Consider the following 21,437-nt stretch of genomic DNA (forward strand, 5'->3'; position numbering starts at 1 on the left):
AGTGTTGCGTTAGACAAAAACGGCTGCGAGGGTGATCGAACCTTTTGCGCAGACTCAAAAGCGAAAATGACATTGTTGCGTTGAAAGGTAATTTTGACCGCATTTTTAATTCAAACAAGAAACATGTACGTGCCACTATCAATGATATTTTTATCTCGCTTGCAAAGTTGGATAATCTCCCGCCTTACAAAATTGATGAAGATTTTTGCCCTTTAACTGAAAAAAACAAAACAAACAAACAACAACAACAAAAAGAGGCAGGTCGATTTGAATAGCGTTGTGCGTCAGAGTTGCCATAACTTATTGCATAATTAGTGATGTAGATTGTAAAAATAAGGCTGATGTGTCGACGTATAAATTTCAAAGGTATTAGAATTCGATTTTTATTCACAATTGCACCCCTTTACGTATGATGGAATATTTGGCTTTAAGTTCTGTAACTATAAGTTCTTCGAAGCTTATAGATGATTGAATGTTGACCCTGAAAAAAGAAAAGGAAAGTTATTATAATAAATTATTAAAAAATCGATCTATTTAAGCAAACTTTCCTTTGTAGAGGCTATACAAATTTGCTCTTGTTTGGGGTTGAATTAAAACTGATGTCGTAAGACTTAACGAAATTTTAAAATCTAAAAACCTAAACGTGTGAGGTTTCTTTTGGACTGATAAAAATACTAATTTGTGTTTAATAAAGAACTACATATTAATGAACAGAAATCGACAAATGCCAAATACGCGATTTTTTTTATATCACTATCTAAATACATCATGGGGCCTTCCATGTAAAGTTTCCAAACGTTGCACGAGGACGAAAGAGTGGAATATACAATCTCTAGGCTGCGAGTGCATTGAGTTGACGTGCTTTTCTAGGAGCCAGTTAAAGTTTTGTTATGACTGCCGAGATCAGAAGAGTGCGCTACCTAGACATATCCTCTCGGACTAATTACCGGACGTAGTCAACACGAAGGTGTGTGAACCCATTTAAGCATGGCTTCACCCAATCAGATTCATCTTCTTACGTCAACTGCGCTCTACTTAAGACGATCGATTTACTACTGTCAACAAACATGCGTGTTGACAAAAATTACTTTATAAACTACGCCTCTTAAGATTAGCGATAGCGGTTTCCGCTGATCCCCTGACATCATGCCAGTTTGCATTGAGTTGGCGTTTACGCGGGCGAGCCGATCAGAAATCGTGCCACGTTCGCGATAATTTAAACCTTATCGTAAGTTCTTGTTACATTTAATGGAAATCTTATAGCCGAGGAACAGTCCCCGAGGATTTGCTTGAGAACTGTAAAATTTTTAATGTGAAATTAAGCAGGTGATTGGAGAGATAACCAAGTAATGATGTGTTGGGCACACGCGAAAACTTGATCATCTTCTATCTCCGTGTTTTGTGCCACAACGTTCATTTCCTGAGTTTAGTTTTATTTTTGAAAAAAGTTAATAGGCAGGAATTAATGACTCAGGTACGACTCAGAATCATACAGAAAACTACGAATATTTTGGCATACAACCACAAATCGATGGATATCTCGATCGTCGCGTAAGAAAGAATGTGTGAAGTTGTTCTTCATTCCTATGTGTTGCTGTAAACCGCATCATGGGGTCTTGTTTGAATTTAAAGAAGTTGTTAGGAAGAGAAAACCACTGACGATAAAGAAGCTGTTCGCTTTGTTGGCCTAACGCCGAAGACTGCTGGGTATTAATATTTTTAAGACACGCTGTTGTGTTTTCACCTGTCGATCATTATATTTCGACATGGCCACAGCTCAAACACCGTCACCAAATGGCGCTGTTTCTAAACTAGTGGCCGCTCAATTGAGAATGCATACACAAAGTAGCGATGGGTTTGTCCGTCCTTTGTGGCTAACAGATCCACCTATCGAAGGCCAAGAATTGTTTTTTGAAGGAGTTCCAATGATTGAGCTAAACGAGAAAAGTTCTACTGCCTCAACAGTAGAAAGACCCAGCCGCTTCAGATCCTTGCGTCAGAAAGTCAATGCACCTAGCGAAGTCAACGGTTTCATGTTAAATCACGAAGGTAAACTTGAAGAATCGCTGATGAAAGCTGTTCAAGAGGGGAACGTACAAGTTATTGAAGTTCTAATTGATCATTATCTCCAGCTTTTTAACTTGGAGGATTTTTATGAAAATAACGTTTCCACGAGTTTAGGAACCGCAGGCAATTCCCAAAAAACTCCAGTAAATTTTTTGCCGCTGGTAGTGGCTGCGCATTTTGGGAAATATGAGGTTCTTAAACTTTTTATATCCAAAGGTTTTACGTTGGAAAAGCCGCACGATGTCTTATGCGAGTGCTGCAGTTGCCAAGAAGATTATTTTCGACAATCGCAAAAACGCCTTGATGTTTACAGAGCTATGGCAAATCCGATGTGGATTTCGTTAACGGGAAGTGATCCCTTTACAACCGCGTTCAAGCTAAGTCGCGATTTAAAAACGTCCGCAAAACAAGAGGACGAATTCGAGAAGGATTACCTGGCGTTATCGTTGCAATGTAGCCAATTCGCACTGGGGCTTCTAGACGAGTGTAAAACATGCAAGGAGCAGACCACTGTGTTAAATTTCCCGGGGAATGAAGCCAGCGAAGAGGAGTTCGCCGAAGAAGCATTAGGATTACTGCACCATGCTATTTCTTACGGGCAAAAAGAGGTAAGCATTTTATAAGAGATAATCAAATTAGCTAAGAAGTCGTGATAAAACAGGTACTTCAGCTAAGAAATTGCGTTTTGGTTTGAATGAATCTTCGTATTTACAAAACGTGTTTCTGTTAGCTTTATTTAATCAATTTTGCGGTCTGAGTCGTATAACTCTTTAGTACATTTTCATCAATCCTTGAGGTTAGAACGCGACACCTAATCAGTTACAGAATCTTATTGTGGATCGCATCCTATTCAGTGAAATGTAATATCCATAAAAGACCTTTAATTCATAACATATTACTGATTTTTATGCTCAAAGCAATTTTTCCCCGTACATTTGCATAAAACAAATATTCGCTTCCGCACTTAGCGGGATCGAAACCCACCATGGCGACTAGTGAAAACTCCCACAAAATGTCCATTTCAGAAAATGAAAGACATCTGCAAGTGAAAAAGTTTTCATATAGCTTTTATTATTCGGTAGACAGAAGCAAAAGAAAAACGAAAGTTCTCCGCAAAAATTTGATTTGTAGAACATTAACTCTGCACAAGGCATAACTGGCTTTTTATTAGCGGTTTTTTCCACGACGGGAGTTTTTACAAGTTTAAACTCACATCTATGTATCGCTAGGAAGCCATAACGTTGTAAAAAAGCAAATTAAATGCAATGTACAATTGTGTTCTTACCGCCAAAAATAAAAAAAGAGTGCGACTCAGATTTATTTGACAGATTGACACGAACATGACGAAGATAGTTTCTTCGTCATTTTGAAGAACAAATAAGTTGTGAGAGCGTTTATGTGAAAAAAAAGCATTGAAAAATCAAACTTAAAATGAAGAATATTCAGAAATACAACATTTATTTCTTTAATCGCTGAATATTAAACTTAAAACGAACAACTTGACAGGATAGAGGAGTAAAAGCAACCTGTAATTGGCTGTTTTTTATTGATTATCATATTTTAAAACCTTTTCTTATCCTCGCAGACTAGAAATCGTTATTAATAACCTCAGCGCCGGGAAAATAAAAAAGTTTAATTATAATTCCGGAGACAAAAGACTGATGCCATGCAGTCCGAGTTTATAAAAATACGGTATAATGTGTTTTTGAGATTTATCATATACGCAATATGTACACATTGTAGAAAGAAGTCGAGTCTTCGAATTTCTTGTTCTAAAATCTATATCTGCTACCAGATAGATATTCCATTAGTTTTAGTAGTTTTTATTTTTCAAGCGGTTTATTCACAAAGGAAATACGACAGGGTAAAAGAAGCAGGTGTCATTTCAGTATGCTTCACTAATGTTGAAAAATACCTTAGATAAGAATAATAATTTCTAGTGTCTATGTTAACTTGGTAATCGGGTTTTTAAATACATTTTTTGTGCACATCTTTAAAGTCTGTTTCTTCGGATCGATCTGGTTAATAAGCTGTTCGGCTTTTTATGCAAAAGCCAATACTGCTCATAGAAAAAAGAAATAATTAAAGAAACCCGAATCTTTAAAACATTTCTAAGACTGCCTGATGCCGGTTAAGACACACGCATTAATAATTTATGCTTTTAAGTGTGTCAACTTGGGGCTTAATTTTCTTATTTTGATAATTGCACAAATTGGAAATAAGTCAAATTTGTCAGACAGATAAATTTCGACTGCTAAACTGATAAATAGTTTGTCTTGGAAATTTCAAAAGAGAAATAGCGTTCACTGATCTCTATAAACGGAAAACAATCTGCATTTAAAAACACTTTTTGATTTAAGAGGTTAAGTACCTATTTACGGGGATTCGTTTTGTCTTTTTCATCCTAAGTAAACTGTCAATATCAAAGGCTGAATCTCAATTTTGTTTGTTTCTTAACAGCGAATTATCATAATGGTGGATGACTTGAAATTTTTACTTTCTTTTTGGCCAATTTTCATTAAAATTTTTTTGTTCAATCCTTTTCTTCATCTTTGAGACTTCTGATTTTTAACGTTATTTTATTCACCATTTGATTATCGTCGGAAAAGAAACCCCTTACTGCCTATAAATAAAAATTTAATGTTACTCTGAATAAGCATCCACTTATGAATTTTTCAATAATTCTCACAATGGCTATGTATTGTTTCTGCCAATGTCGGAACTAATAAAAGTGAGAACATTAACCTTTTTTTCAGTTTTATGGCGTTGTTTACAAATCTTTTACAGGAATCACCTACAAGTTTCTTTTTAATCTTCATAGTCTCGCTGTTTTTCTTATCATTTTACTTAGTTAGTTTCTTCGTAGTTTTCACGTTAGTTCGCTGATAATGACCACTTCTAATAATATTTTTCCTAGAAAATTGCAACGGGCGGGAATCCTTTTTTTCATTCAATACCTTTTGCATGAAATGCGCACGGAAATATATTGTATTTTTATTTGTTCGCTGGAGAAGGAAATCGACATTGTTCTATAAAACATCTGACATCCTTCCATTTTTCCAACCCGACCCTAAATATTATAATTTTCTGTAAAAGCTATCTCAGAATATTTCATGAGTTACGCTAAACGCAAGGATTTAGCCTCGGGCTTCAATTATTTTGTTGGTGATCATAATCGCATCCTGCTTTTTACCTGTATTTGCGCCGCTGAGCTCAGTGTCAAACCAAACAAAGGCATTGCTATGACAAATCAATTAACGTTTCTTTGTATATACAGCGGAACCACTTCGTTAAACGGTTTCATAATTTCACGGATATTTCCGCCGTTCTCTATACACAGGTTATTTAGAAAGAGGCCTTCAAAAACTCGATTTCAGCCAACGAAACTCAGTCACCGTCAGCACGAATCCTTTATTGTTTGAAAACGGTGATTTTTTTCTCCGGTTTGGCTTGCCGTTCACACTTACCCAGTGAACGGTCACCGCGGGCCGGAAAACGTATTTTTTCCCTAAACGCTCTTTAGAGTGGAGTGTATTGTACGAAAACGGAGATTTTCGGATACGATGACGTCATACCTCATACAGCGCATGGCCCGTAACACAGTAGGGAGTTTTAGCAATGGCGACGGCGACGGCAACGAGAACGTCAAAACAACAACTGAATAGGTTTATTAAGCAAAACAATAAGTTTGCACGTGCATCCACTTTTTTGTTCATTTCTTTACCGTTACTGCACGACTACGACGGGAAAATATCTAATTTCCCGTTTTATTGAGGACGTAAACAAGCGAGGACGAAATTTTCTTCCAGTGTTTTTAAACTTGAGTGCGGTTCCCAACATTTTCAGCGAATTGGAATAAAAACGACAAAGTTTGAAAATACGCTTCAGTTCCTTTTAAAAGTGACGTTTTCGCTCCCGTCGCTGTCGTCGATGCTAAAACTCCCTATTGTATTTCCATTGTCTCAGTCTTTCCTAATGGACAGGCGAATTCTGTTCAAATGTATGCATGACGCTACGTGTGAACGCGTAGTTTTTCGAAAACGGATAATAAAATCTCCTTTAAAAAATATCCAGATACATATGGACGACGCCTCAAATTAAAAAAAAAATTAAAAATATATATCATGATAGGTTCCTATCACAAATCTTATCTTTACGTGTTCCACGTAACAAAGAACGTTCCTACGTTTTCCGGTGAATTTGTCGGACGACTGAAAGTCCATCTGTCGAAATAAAAGAACTCGCTGTCACCAACCGTTTATTTTGAATTTAAACCCGGCTGGCAATCTTTACTGAGTAATTAAAAAGTCTGTATATGTTGTGGTTCAATTTTATCCTTGGTTTAAATTTTATTTTCCTTTGTTTCAAACTCATTATCATATATTATTCCTTGTGGAGGAAAATAAAATTTAAACCAAGGATAAAATTGAGCTACAATATATCCATCTCGAAGAGTGTGCTCAATTCATATTTTGAATTAAGCATTTGCAGAACCTTCAAGTAGCCTTTTTTCCGTGCTTCGCAGTCATGGCCAGAACGCGAGAGAAACGCGAGGGGTGGGCGAGGAGGGAGGGTTGTCTCTCTTTCATCTCGCGCCCAAAATCCCCTTTCCATTCTCCTTCGATCGCCTGGCACGCAGGCTAAATATTGGCGGGCCTCTGCGTTCGTAGGATGAATTATAGTGGGGATCTTAGGTCACGATGGCTTTTCTTATTTCCCTTTCGTGACGGTCGTTGCCATTTTTAACGGTCGATGCCACCATTGGTAACCAAGCCTTTAGTCGTGATAGACGTAATAATAAATATGGTCCGTGGATTATTTACAATATGGCAAATAATATGTTTTTGAATAGTTCTAGAGAGAACGACGTTGAAGCCCAAGTTGAATTTTTAATACGTTTAAAGTTATGGAAAGGGCGGAAAGGGCTAGGGCAGGACCTAAGAAAGACAGCTGGCTAGTATATGTAGTTAAATTATTCGGGATTTTGGCGGGTAGGGAGAGAGATTAGGATACGAAACGTCCGGGTTCTACCCTTGGTTGCGATTATCTTCATTTTTAATAGAAACACTCTCAATAACAGGTCAAGAATTTTTTGAGTTTCTTGAAAATTGCAGCGACCGTGCACGAAAAGGACAACTGCGACGGCCATGGCAACGAGAAGCTCAAAAAAGCAATATGTTCAAGCATATCATAGTAAAACAAAAACGGAACAAAATTGTCTCTGTCTTCCGGTCCTGCACTCGAAATGTCATGTTGTAGCGATCTACAAGGAAAACAATTCGTAAAAAATTGCGTTACTTCCGATTACCTCCAAATTTGGCTCAAAGGAAGTTAATAGATTTAGCCAATCACACACCGCGTTTTATGCCATATAAGGCAGTAGTCATAGCGTGCGAATTTTTGAAAGTGGGAGTGCAATGGCGTCCAGTAGCAGAAGTTCACGCGAGCAAACGTTCGATATCGAAAAGGCTGTTCGGCAAGTTTTAGAAGAAGAAACTGACAATGGAGGGATGCCAAGTGATGAAGAAAGCGATCTGGATAACCAGCTTTATGATTTGGATAACAACTGGAGGTAAGTGATCAGTTGAAGTTTCATAAGACCAGAGACTCAAAATGAGAGTTCAATTTTTAAGAGAAAATATGTATGAAAATACTACAAAATACGATCTAAGTTATATTTTTTTGAAAAAACTTCACAATAAAAATGATTCAGCTTGTGTTTGTGTTACATGTTTTAGTGGCTGTTCACTTCCAGAGCCGGTTTAGGAGCCGTTTTATAGAGTTTTAAATTTAAAACTCTGTATAAAAGTATCAAACGGCATCCAAATGGCTCTAGAAGCGAACAGACGGTAAAACACTCAACACAAACACAGGGGGAGTCATTTTTATTGCGGAGGTTTTTCAAAAAAGTGTGATTTAGATCGTATTTTGTTTATTTTCAAACATTCTCTAACAAAATTCAAATTCCAACGGACTCCCATCAAAGTCTGGGCCGCCAGGCTGTGATAACACTCACTTCTCATGAATATGCCGTTTAGATCAGCGTTTTGCGACCGAAACTTGTATTATAGTTGAAAGAGATCTCCAAATTTAAATTTGTGTTCGTAAGGCTCCATTTATTTGGCCAAAGGTATACTTTTTTTATTATAATAATTATTTTGCGACTTTAATACTCGAAGGGACGTGTAAATCACGTGGGGACGCGAACCTTGTGTGGATCTCAAATACCACTCAATCATTTCGAATTTCCTCCTAGTAACGCCAGAATTCTCATTTTTTTCTACCTCAATGTTCAATGTGGTGTTTTCGGCTTTCCAAAAAACCCTTCCTATTTTTTTTTTGCAAAGTTTGAAATATTTTATATAATTTTTTTTCAGTTGTTTAGTTGAGTTTAGTGATCAGAAAATTTTCTTTCTTTTTTCTGTTTATTGCCTCGCCGTTTTTATAGATATATATAGTTTTATGTTTTGTTTATTTAATTCTCAAAGTGATGAAGATGCTGGCAGTGATGATGATGGTGCAGACATTCCATCTGTTGTGTTGGCTGCTCCCACAACACCTGCACCTCCTGTTACATCAGCTGCACCCCTGGTTGCAGAAGAAGTGCAAGAGATTTTTTCAGGTCAGTATTATTTCATTATCATTGTAAACAGTAATTCAATACAGTTGGTAGTTATTGTATGCTCTTATTGTCATTGAATAATCCTTATTAATAAATATGTTTGTTTTGGTTAGCTCCTCATCCTCTGACCAGGTTCCACAGCCCAGATACTCCTCCTGCACGACCTGGTAAGTAATTAATTTTATAGTTTATACAGCATATAATTTTTAAAAGTCAAAGGTTGTTTGTTGTCATTTATAACTGAAGTGCTTAGTGAAATGTATGTTTATGTTGTGTAGCTCGCACTGTCTGTGCTGCAGATCAGCCTACTAACCGTGCTGCTGGTCGTGGCAGAGGCCGTGCTGCTGGTCGTCGCAGAGGTCGTGGTAGTGCTGCTGGTCAACGCTGTGTTGATTCAGAGGATGAGGCTCCCTACCTGAGCTATGATGACCCCGATGTTCCGAATCCTCTTCCGCCGTTTGTCCCTGGACGCGATGTTGGTTTTCAGCTCCGTGGTCGTCATTTGAGGAACACCATGACAAGGGCTATTGATTTTTTTGACCTTTTTTTTACTGATAAAATGATAGGTGACATAGTTAGCCATACTAACAGTTACGCACAGGAAAAGGTCTTTTCAGGTGAAGGCTCTTCGTATACCCAGTCTGATGGCAGCTGGAAGGATGTGACTGCTGATGAAATCAAAAGGTTTATTGCCCTATTGATTCATTTCGGTGTTGTTCATGTCCGAGGTGATGTCCAAAAGAACTGGAGCACGAAGACCCTTTACCATGGTCTATGGGCTCGTGCAATCCTTTCCCGACAGAAATATTTTGCAATCTTAGCCATGTTGCATGTAGTTGACCCGGCAACCAAAACACCTGGGAATAAGCTGCGTGATGTGGAGTCTTTTGTTACTGATTTTAAAAAAAAATGTGGTGAATTGTACCAGCCAAGGCAACATGTGGCTATCGATGAGCGCATGGTGAAGTCTAGGCACAGGTCAGGGTTTTGCCAATTCATCAAGGATAAGCCCACCAGATGGGGAATTAAACTCTGGGTACTGGCAGATAGCTCAAATGGCTATACCATTGATTTTAATATCTACATTGGTAGAGCCGCAGGGCAGGATGTCAGTGAACATGGGCTTGGCTATGATGTAGTTATGCGTCTGATGTCTCCGTACTTCAATCGGGGTTACCACCTGTTCGTAGACAATTTCTACTCATCCCTTATCCTTTTCAAAGATCTATTTGATAGGGGTGTCCTTGCCACTGGTACCATTTTAGAGACTAGACGTAGTTTCCCAGCCGCTCTTAAAAACAGCAAAGAGTGGGCTAAGGGTAGAGAGCGGGGTTGTATGCGCTGGGTGAGGGACCCTCCCTGTTTAGTTTTGCAGTGGGTGGATAATAAAGTCGTGTCCATGATAACAACTGTGGGCAATGCAAATGACCACGTCCAGGTGTCCCGGAAAGAAAGGAATGCGGGTTTATGGACTGAAAGACTTGTTCAACAGCCTCAAATTTTTCAGACGTACAACAAGAAAATGAACGCAGTTGACAGGTCGGACCAGATCCTTTCCTCATTTAACATCCAGCGTAAATCTATGCAGTGGTGGAAAACTTTGTTTTATCACCTTATTGATATTGCTGTGGTCAATAGTTACATTTTGTTTTTAGACCACCAGGCTAGGTTTCCAGACGAGCTCGAAAGACCGGCTGGATATTCACAATGTGATTTTAGAGATGAACTTGTGAGGCAAATTTGTGATTTTGATGAATATGGTGACCCCCCTGTCCATACTAGTGGGAGAAAACCAAAGGCTCAACCTTCTTTGTTTGAAACAGAACATCTCCCTCTTGTTTCTGAAAAACAGAGAAACTGTGTCGTTTGTTACAAACAGGAAAAAGTGGAGAGGAAGATTACGACCTATTGTGGCGCACCACAATGCCAGGGAAAACACATGCATATCACCAGGGAACGAAATTGTTTTCGGATTTTCCACAGCAAAGAATATCAAAGCAAATAATTTTTTAGATCCAAATTGCTGCATTTTTCAGTCAGTCTCTCAGATGAAATTGAAAATAAGAAAAAAAAATTAAAAATATATTTATAAGAAAAAAAAGTTATAAGTTGTATTAAAATTACTCACCCGCATATTACTTGTAAGTGTGGTCTAAAACAAAATGATTTACTTTTTTTGTGAGATTTGCTAATGCGTGGTTTTGTTTCTCATCAGGTAGATGTATAGGGCATTGTATTGCAATAGGGAGTATCTGAGTATTTGTACCAATTTAACGAGTTTATGATACAACACCCCTTTAGATATGTAAACACCACAAGTACATTTTTTTTATCTGTAGAACACATTTAATGACCTTTTCAGTAGCCTGCCAGATGTTGGCAGGGGTGGTGGTGGGTTCTTTTTTTCCAAAATTTTTGTCAAACCTTTTATTTTTAAAAATCTTTCTAAATATGGCATCTCATGTCATTTATTGTAAAAAATGAGCAAGTGGGTTAGTGGGTTGTTAATGGTCAAGAAGGGCTTTTGGCATCATTTTGATAACCCCCCCCCCCTCCCTCTTGTAGACACAGGAAAAAACAATGAAAAAAAATTTTTTTCCTTTTTTTTTTACCATGAGTAGGTGTCATAAAAAAATTGTTAAAAATTCTATATTTGCTTCTTTTCAGGGAGATTTGGCATGCAGTTGGCCAGAAAAAAAGCAAGAAATTTATTTTTAACATATCCTGTAAAATACACTTCATTTTGGACCACTTGGCGTTCTTCTTGAATTTTTGGCATTTATTGTGCCCGTTTTTTTTACTTTTGATTTCTTTTTTGGAAACTGTATTGAATGTCTGGAGAGTAGACAATGTTCTTTTAGAGAGCTACAATGTAATTTATCCCTTTCAAATGGGATTAAGTCTAAAACACTGCTGTAAACACCTGTAAATAATATATAGTAATAAAAATATCGAAGTAGTCAATTTTAGCCCTATTTTTAGCGGTAATCGGCCTTCGAGGAACCGGCTCCCGGCGAGATACTGCTAGGGGGGGTTAACCCTGCGATGGACTAGCATCCCGTCCAGGGGGGAGTAGCAATATTCTTATGCATGCTTCATGCTAAGGAAACCGGGATAAACTCCGGCCGTTACCTTTACAAGGAGGGGGGGTACCCAATACCGCAATACCGTAAGAAAAATTGGCAAATAACGATACCGCATTTATGATCGGTCACGCTTACTTTTGAAGCGGTATCCATCTCGCGTGTTTGTTTATCTCAAGCATGTATGCACCAGAAATCAACCTCAGACATTGCGAGAAAACGTGAGAAGACCTTGATCGGTACAACGATCGAAAAGTCCGGTCATTAGATGCCCTTCTAACTTCGACATAGATTGTGTAATCATTTTAATCATTTAGCTTACTGTGGTTGGTGCTGCACATTGTATTTACCTGTATTAGACAAGAGAGCGCAAATAAATGGTATCGCAATACCGTGAAGGATCTTGTACCAAATATAGTTAACCAAAAGGATGAAAAACCGCATACCGCAGAGCTAGATGATAGCGCAATCATCCGCGGCACATTAAAAATAAAATTACCGTAACACCGCTTAAAAAAGGCTCAATACCGTAACCCCCATGTCTCCCTCCTTTACCTTAATAAGCTCAGAAACTACTTATGCATCACACTTTTTCCCAGTACAATTCGCTGCCGCCACACCACAGGCAACCCAAGCTCAGTATTATCATTTTGTCATATTTATAATATGGTATAATATCGCTAAACACAACATTTTATTGGCCTTGAACATAAAGTATATTCAGTGGTGGGGAAAGAATGTATAGGTGTATTTGCGGGAAGTAAATTATTTTATTTTTTTTCATTCGCAGTTCGTAGCTCATCCATTTTGCCAACATCTTCTCATGAGCCGAGTCTTCGGCGGTGTCCCATACTGGCGCACGCGTGGAATCACTTTCCGCATCTTCTACGTCATGACTCAAGTACTGATCTATCCGTTTATGGCTTTTTTGTACTTCTTCTGCCCTTTTCTAGAATTAAGCCGAAAAATAAAGAGACCGTTTATAAAATTCATCAACCACACTGCATCATTCGTGATTTTTCTATCCCTCCTTGCTGCCTCTTCACACGAGAGGTTTAACATCCGATTTAGTCAAGTACCATCTGCACTGGAATGGATTATCCTCTTGTGGATCCTCGGAATAGCTTGGGGGGAGTGCAAACAGGTCCGGCATGACGGTGGGTTCAGGTACTTATCAAGCGGATGGAACTGGATGGATATGGGAATGGTAGTTTTGATCCTTGGCGCTTATTTAGTATGGTTTGGACGCGCCATTGTTGGAAAATACACTGACATTGATCGTGTAGCAGATCACTTTATTCTAAGCGCGGCAGACGGGCTGTATGCAATGGGAGTGGTGGCCAGCTTCTTCCGCTTGGTGTACCTGTGCCAGATAAGTCGTTACTTGGGTCTCCTTCAGCTCAGCTTGAGTCGTATGGTTCGAGTAATCTTCCAGTTCGCTTTCATCAGTGTGGTAATGTTGATATCTTTTTCGGTCAGCATGACTATGTTATACTCATCCTCATTTGAGGCTTATGGTCAGGAAAGACCAGGGATAAATGACACAGACGTGATACACAGTCTGCTAAGCAAAGGATATCACAGGTAAATAACTCATCAAAAGTCATTATACTTAAAAAGATTATGTCAACTTAGGCTAATGACCACAAAGTTCAAGAATTTGACTGATGGCAAATATTAAATTAAATCAATCGGAAATCACCTCAACTAGGACACCACAGGGACATGGCATGGTGGCTAAATGACAGTTTTCTAGGAATTGTCCACACTGTAGTCACTCTTAGGTATTGCATGTATGAAGAAATCGTCTGCTGAGACGACCTTTAAGACGTAAATAGCGCCTAGTATCTCTGATCGCCGCACATAACTTACAGTCCAATTTATCAGCTAAGACGTGTGGTCAAGCATAAAGGCAAGACGCCCTTCAGGTGACTCGACCCAGTTTTTTTGGGGGGGTACCACCCTACTTTGAAGCTCTCTGGTATCCCCACCTTTACTTTTATCGTAAGTCTAACACATAGAATGGATAACATATAGATCAATCTACAATATAACATAAAATTTTTGGCGATCGGAGTAAATGTCACGTGGTTATAATGCCACGCCCCTTTGAGGTCTGAGTCGAAAATCTGCTGTTGCCGGCATTTTTTCGTGAAAATCTCTCGGCTACACATAGTGCGCATTAGTGCCTTGCGCTGAACAGAGTTTCACCAAAATCGCAAAGACCCAATTCGAGAAATTCAGCGGTTTCCAAATTTAGGTCATAATTTATGCGAAAATGATAAGCAAACTTTACACGGACTATATCTAATAAACTATGAGATTCATCTCTTTATTTTGGGCATCGTTATAACAGATGGGTCCTTGCAAGTCAGCAAAACGCTTTAGGGCCTTGTAAATGCTCGCGATCTCGAGCAAAGCAAACATATAGAAATTATAGTTTTCGCTATTTGTTGACGTTTGTCAGCGTTCAAGAGTCCTTCTCACGAAAAAAGCATTTTCTTAAAAATTCGTAGCTTTTTTGCTTCAAATTTTTTCAGGGCCACAATTGATTAACTAACTACCCAGACTCTGAATTTCATGGTAATTGAAAAACTGTGACATTATCTTCTATGAGCCCAAACTAGAGTAAACATTGAAGATTTTTAGCGTTTTGGCTGAGTTTGTGCTTTGGGAGTTGTCTATTGTTTCTAGTCTGTCATTATACAGCATTCTTGTTCAGCACGCGTGCAAAGACCGCGCTTGGCTGACTTCCCGAATGCTCACCGAGATATAATAATTTTGGTACAGTGAGACAGGCCATCGCGTGATACATAGAGGTTTAAGTCACAATTTTTAATCAATTCTCGTGCTTCTTGTGCCTTTGCAAAAAAATCAAGAAGTGCTACACACTAAATCTACTTACTATTAAAAAAATATCATTTTTTCATAGGTTTAATGCAAGCCAATAATTAAACCAAGTCGTGACGGGAATATCTCGGTGAACATTCGGAAGTCAGCTAAGCGTGGTCATTGCACGCGTGCTGAACAAGAATGCTGTATAATGACAGACTAGAAACAATAGACAACTCCCAAAGCACAAACTCAGCCAAAACGCTAAAAATCTTCAATCTTTACTCAAGTTTGGGCTTATAGAAGATAATGTCACAGTTTTTCAATTACCATGAAATTCAGAGTCTGGGTAGTTAGTTAATCAATTGTGGCCCTGAAAAAATTTGAAGGAAAAAAAACTACGAATTTTTAAGAAAATGCTTTTTTCGTGAGAAGGACTCTTAAACGCTGACAAACGTCAACAAATAGCGAAAACTATAATTTCTATATGTTTGCTTTGCTCGAAATCGCGAGCATTTACAAGGCCCTAAAGCGTTTTGCTGACTTGCAAGGACCCATCTGTTATAACGATGCCCAAAATAAAGAGATGAATCTCATAGTTTATTAGATATAATCCGTGTAAAGTTTGCTTATCATTTTCGTATAAATTATGACCTTAATTTGGAAACCGCTGAATTTCTCGAATTGGGTCTTTGCGATTTTGGTGAAACTCTGTTCAGCGCAAGGCACTAATGCGCACTATGTGTAGCCGAGAGATTTTCACGAAAAAATGCCGGCAACAGCAGATTTTCGACTCAGACCTCAAAGGGGCGTGGCATTATAACCACGTGACATTTACTCCGATCGCCAAAAATTTTATGTTATATTGTAGATTGATCTATATGTTATCCATTCTATGTGTTAGACTTACGATAAAAGTAAAGGTGGGGATACCAGAGAGCTTCAAAGTAGGGTGGTACCCCCCCAAAAAAACTGGGTCGAGTCACCTTAAGGTAATGTTACACGGAATGATTCGCAACCACGATTTTTTTGCGCAGCACAGCATTCCAATGTTGGAACAATGTTGCAACGCTGTGTTTCGCTAAAAATTGTTGTTGCGAATCGTCCCGTGTAACATCACCTTTCTATAAAATGACTAAGATAGTAGGCGCGTTCTGATTGGCTGAGAGGAGTGTTTGCATGAGATCGTGGCGTCAAGATGTTTTGCTTTTCGGGCGCCAATCACGCAAGCACGAATTTGAAAAAGTTTTCAAGTTCAAAATTCGACAAGTTTACTTTATTTACCCATTCCTTCGTGGGCTAAAACTTGGAAAATCGTTACAAAGAAAGTGTGTCAATTTTTTTTTTCGCTTAAGCTGACATTTAAGCGAGAAAAGTCCGTATTTTGGAAAGCATCTTTTTGCAAAACAAGAACTGATTAAGCGTGCAATACCTCGTGGACAAGACTTTGCGACTGGTAGGAGTTCCTCTTTTAATCAGTACCATACAAAGAGTTTTTTTTTCCCTCGGGAAAATTTTTTTATAAAAGCAATAGAAAACTTTTTTCCTGTGTTTGCATAGCCTGATATAAATACGCGAGGCGTTGGGAGAATTCTCGACAGTTATGCAAACCCTCGACTTCGTCTCGGGTTTGCGTAACTGTCTCGAATTCTCCCAAACCCTCTCGTGTTTATATCAGGTTATGTAGACACGGAAAACGTTTTCTATTGCTTAAATAGTCGCAGTCAACAGTCAGTTGTTAATCCCTCTACAATAGATTAATAAAAATATGAAATTCTGTTTGTCTCTGTTTCAGTCTAATCACAACAATGGTAACTCTGATGTGGGCAAGTTTAGACATGATTACACTTGATAGCTTAGAGGTCTTCAAAGATCAGAGCCTGATCCGAATCTGGACAGCGATTCTCTTCACTCTTTATCATGCCGCCTCACTTATTGTGCTTCTTAACATGCTGATTGCAATGATGAGTAATTCATACCAGCGAGTGGAGGTAAGCTTCACCTGTAAAAAAAAAAAAACCGGTCAAACATTTGTCTTAAGCGCGCGGCACGGGTTGAGTGGGGCGGGGAAGGAGAGGGGGAAGTTTAGCGGAGATAGAGGAGGGAGGAAAAAGCTCTCTCCCTCCTTCACCCCTGGCATTTGTCTCCCTATCTCTCCCTGGTTTTTGCTCTTAAGTGAAGGCTGATTTGTCTCATGGGAGAGCTTTATGGTTTTAATCTAGCGTGCGTCCCACGTTTGCAAAGCAAAGCAGACTCAAGGAATTACCGGAACTGCGTTTCGAATATCCCTTCGCCTTGATTAGCCAACTAAACCATGGAACAAATCTTAGCAGTACGCAGCTGGGACCCAGAACAAGGATTTCGTTGTTGGTTTGCAGATGGAATTGACCAGAAGTTTTGTTTGGTCTGTGGGCTAGTTTTAATCTTGCCTGCAGTCAAAAAAGAATCAACATTTCTAATACTTACATGCACCCTTTTTTAATTTGTACCACGCCAAATATATTGACGGCTTTATCTAATTAATAGACTTTGATTTCCGATTATACTGTTAACTCTCTCGCAATTGACACCTTCCTAAAACAGACACCCTTGATTGCTGCGGAGTTGTCACTGCCGTTTTTCAGTCCTTTCCTCTAACTGCCGATTAACCGAGTTAGCAAGGAAGGCGCAGTGGTGAAATTACTCGCCTCGATCCACCAATGTGGCCCGGGTTCGAATCCTGGCCTCGAATCACGTCATTGGTTGAGTTTGTTGTTGGTTCTCTCCCTTGCTTCTAGAGGTTTTTCTCCGGGTACTCCGGTTTTTCCCTCTCCTTAAAAACCAACACTTTCTAATTCCAATTCGATCAGGAACTCACGGACACGAGCTCCGTAGGTAAACAAAATTGCAATTACAACTCTCCATAAAGCAGCTGCTTCTCTTAAATGGACCCTCGGTACGGTACCCATCTTAGAGAGGGTTACTGTATTCAGCTCTAAGAAACCAATCATAGCCAAGCATAGCGCCATTCAAATCACTTAGACCCTTGCCGCACATACTTAAATACAGATCCCCGTAGTTAAACTTTTCTTCCCAACGCGTGTGTACACCTTTAAAGTCTCACGCTACGTCCCTGATTTGTTTGTAGGATAACATCGAAACAGAGTACAAGTTTGCCAGAGCGCAATTGTGGGCGGACTATATAGGGGATGGGGTAGCTACCCTACCTCCCCCTCTGAATCTAATTCCGTCTCCAAAGACTATTGTGAGATGGGTATTTAAACTGACAAATAAGTGCTTTGGAGTTCCACAACGTCTACCGTGTTGTGTGAAGGTGAGTATCCTTTTAATGTTAGTAAATTTCTACGTACCGTATTTACTTCCGTGTCAGTGGATTCCATTCTTTGCTCCTACTTATTTACTTCCGCTACGGTCCGAATCAGTACCTGGTACCTCTACACCAAAGCGTGGCACAGAAACTAGGGACTTTACGATCCGATGACGCGACGCCAGCGAAGACGTCGCTTCACAAATGAATTTGCGTTCTTTCGGTCTTTTTCGCGATTATTCCAACTCACGTACTTTGTCAAATGTTGCCGAACCCCCCCGGAGTTGAATTTCTAAGAACCATATTCAAGTTTAGAAAGAGGATAAAAGTTTGTCGTCGCTTGTTTACGTCCTCCCTAAAAAGTAAAATTAGGCAATTTCACTTCGTAGTCTTGCAGAAACGGCAAAGAAATTTACAAAAAAGTAAGATGCACGTGCAAAGTTGTTGTTTTGCCTACTAAACCTGTTGTTGTTTGACGTTCTCGTGGCAGTCGCGTAGTGGGATTGTAAAGTCCTTACTATCCGATACATGACGCGCCACTTTAGAGATCGGCGCGGCTTAGCTTCGCTCAGTTAATTTACAAAATCGCACCGAAATCACAGTTTTTGTTTGTGAACGGAAAGTCTTATGCGGTATAGGTAGCCCAGGCGGCCATAAATTTCAATTGCGAATTCGTCTCCGTTCAATTATAATTTAATGTGAGTTGAGCTAAAAGAAGAGAGATGTTAAATATGGTTGACATTTTTCATTGTGCAGCTTTCTACTTTTTTAATTTTTTTGCCTGTAATGTATACTCACAGGGAACGTTTCGTGTTTATCAACAACGTAGTATGGATGTGGAACAAAAGAAGCAATGTTATCAGGTGAGAAAGTAATTTTCTTAAAGAAATACGTGGCTGCTCGCTCTATTTAACAAATCGACATCACAATTTTTCATAGTCTGCACTCTTATCAATTATAGACGTCATGATGTTCAAAACTCAAGTGGAACTACGAGCCGCTGGCGGGTGGTTTCACTGCAAAGATTTTTTTTTTTGCAGTAACATTGGCAGTTTTGACGTCCATTTCCGTTAAAGTTACTCGGAGAATCGTGCACGTGAGAAAGAGAAAAACAAATGGCACCACCATCACGTCATTTCCATGGTCTTTTCTGGTATCTAACATAGCTCTCGACCAATCATGCAGTGCGTGAAAAATTGCTCAGTTATTGTAAAAAGATCGTTTTTACATGGCGTCACGTACGCCATATTGGTTTTCTAAGTCAATAAATTGGCTTTCTATCCTGAGAACTCTTTGAGACCAAAATCTGCAATTCCCCACCCCCCTTCCAACCCCCTTCAACTCCTTAAGCGAGACGACATGGCTCCCTGTCCCTGCTATATGGGGGTCTTTTCCTCCGGACCAGCAAGTAAGTAAAACCAAGTGAATAGTGCAGGGAACAAATGATGTGCCTGCTTAGTTACCTCGTGTAATTGGCGTTTTAAGAGTATCATATTTTGTTCTCTTAGAATGTTGTTCGGGAACTTATCAGTCGTTATTGGGCTCGACGTCGTCTTCAGAAAAACTCATCAGAAAACGTCAACGCTGATGAAATGGCTGCGATGGCAACAGTAAAGGAAGAGGTTGCAGATATGTTGAGTGAAATAAGAAACATTCTTTCAACAAATAAACGAAAAAAGAGTCGAGAGAGGATGTTACGTTTTGAGCCAGAAGTCACCTTAGAGGTATAATAAAAGCCTGCCTTTGTGATAAGACGCCTTGCTCTCTCAGGAGATAATCAACCCAAAGCTAGCAACGTCTATGTACTCGTATCACGACGTTTTTTCAACGACCACTTTATTATATAAACCCGTCCACGGTTTTTTTCGGGTCATGTAGAAGCTGCTCGGAAGAGCAGTCACCAATGGTGCGTTTCCCTGACCCCAAACAATATTAAAACAATTAATAGAATGACATGTCATTGTTTTCTGCGACCAATCAGACCTTACGAGCAGCTCCTACAAAACTTTTTTTCTCCTTTTCAACTTTTGACATGGACAAGTTGGGGAAAATCCTAATCGGCAACTCTGCTGGAAAGAGCGTCGTTAAATTAGTACATGCAGTGATTTGTGGAAAACTAACAAAGATATAGCTCTTCAAAGTCGCGAAATTTTACAGACGTTGGTATGGTGGTGGGCACAAACTTACGTATAACAATTCTGAAATATCACTCATAGTATTTATGCCAAATATCACTACAAATCATGCTATTATCTATACGAATTCATTCGTTTAGTAGTATTGTATATGTGTTTACCTCTGCTATTCTTACCAAATGTTACTTCTTTTTAGGCTGGAGAATCTTCCAAGACAAATGGCAACGTCAATCACGGCGCTGCGCTTTGACCAAGGGTGTCCGTTGGAGGGAGACTAAAAATTTAAGTCGTTTTACTAACACGATGACTATAGCTACACGTACTAGAGCAGAGTTTATACACAGCTATTTACCTTTAATTAATTGTTATCTTCAGTAGGCTCATCATCGTGATCATCATCATCATCATCATTGTCTTTGTCATAGATTGTTCACAGTCCCTAATTTTTACGTGAGATCGTCGAGACATAGCGCGTCTTATCATTAATGGTGTGCATCTTGATTTTCAAATAGTTTTGACACTCATGCAAGATGGCAGCCCGTAACGCAAAGCCCTCGATCTCGACCATATTACGGAAAAATAGAGGCACGTGAACAGTCTATCTTTGTCATGATCATCATCATTGTCATAATTATCTTCATTAATACCACCATTACCACCACCACCATCATTATTATCACCATCATCATCACCATTATCATCATAATCCTCATCCTCATCATTATCATCGTCTTTATCATCATTATAATAATCATTTATAGTTAATCGCAATTACAGTCAACTCTCTCTAAGACGGACACCTTTGGGACCGGCACTAAGTGTCCGTCTTAGAGAGGTGTCCGGCTTATAGAGAGTCAAATAAAGGGAGTAAAGAAAGGCAGGAACCAACTCTAAGTGTCCGTTTTACAGAGGTGTCCGTTAAGAGAGAGTCGACTGTATCATGCTTATCATCCTCAACACCAAAATTGTTGACCTTACTGAAAATTGAAAACTTTTATTGTGAAGTAAAGTCGTTAACTATGGTTCACAAACAATGTACATATAGTTTTTAAAGTCTCTTTGATGCAATACACTAGCATAGTTCAAACATGTTAGACCCTCAACTGGGCAAATAGGAAAAAATCTTTTACAAGAAAGACCACATAAAGAAAAAAACATTGCAAAATTTATTCTATCGATATTCTAATGCTGAGAAAGACAATTAATTCTCGTTGCCAAAATAGGTTTTATCAGTGGATAACCTTAATCTTGTAATATATTTTTTATAGGCGATTTGAAGGATCTTTAGCATTACATAATAGGTTATAGAACAAAATAGGTAACATTATTTGCATGAATTAACAATGTATTGTACAAGTTTGTAAATATTTGTTTTAGCTTATTGATTGTAG

The 21,437-nt window shown here is 38.9% G+C and overlaps 1 protein-coding gene across 1 annotated transcript; it reads left to right on the forward strand.

Annotated features, from left to right (window-relative positions):
* The first annotated feature begins 1,158 nt into the window (after positions 1-1,158).
* On the forward strand, positions 1,159-21,427 carry LOC140922693 (short transient receptor potential channel 4-like). The gene is made up of 7 exons (XM_073372689.1): positions 1,159-2,675; positions 12,563-13,356; positions 16,400-16,595; positions 17,732-17,917; positions 18,712-18,774; positions 19,420-19,635; positions 20,243-21,427. Exons 1-7 carry the CDS (start codon positions 1,767-1,769, stop codon positions 20,294-20,296), a joined length of 2,418 nt encoding a protein of 805 aa, XP_073228790.1. The 5' UTR covers positions 1,159-1,766; the 3' UTR covers positions 20,297-21,427.
* The last annotated feature ends 10 nt before the right edge of the window (positions 21,428-21,437 follow it).

This window comes from Porites lutea, chromosome 13 (assembly GCF_958299795.1).
Source record: "Porites lutea chromosome 13, jaPorLute2.1, whole genome shotgun sequence".
Classification (NCBI taxonomy): domain Eukaryota; kingdom Metazoa; phylum Cnidaria; class Anthozoa; order Scleractinia; family Poritidae; genus Porites; species Porites lutea.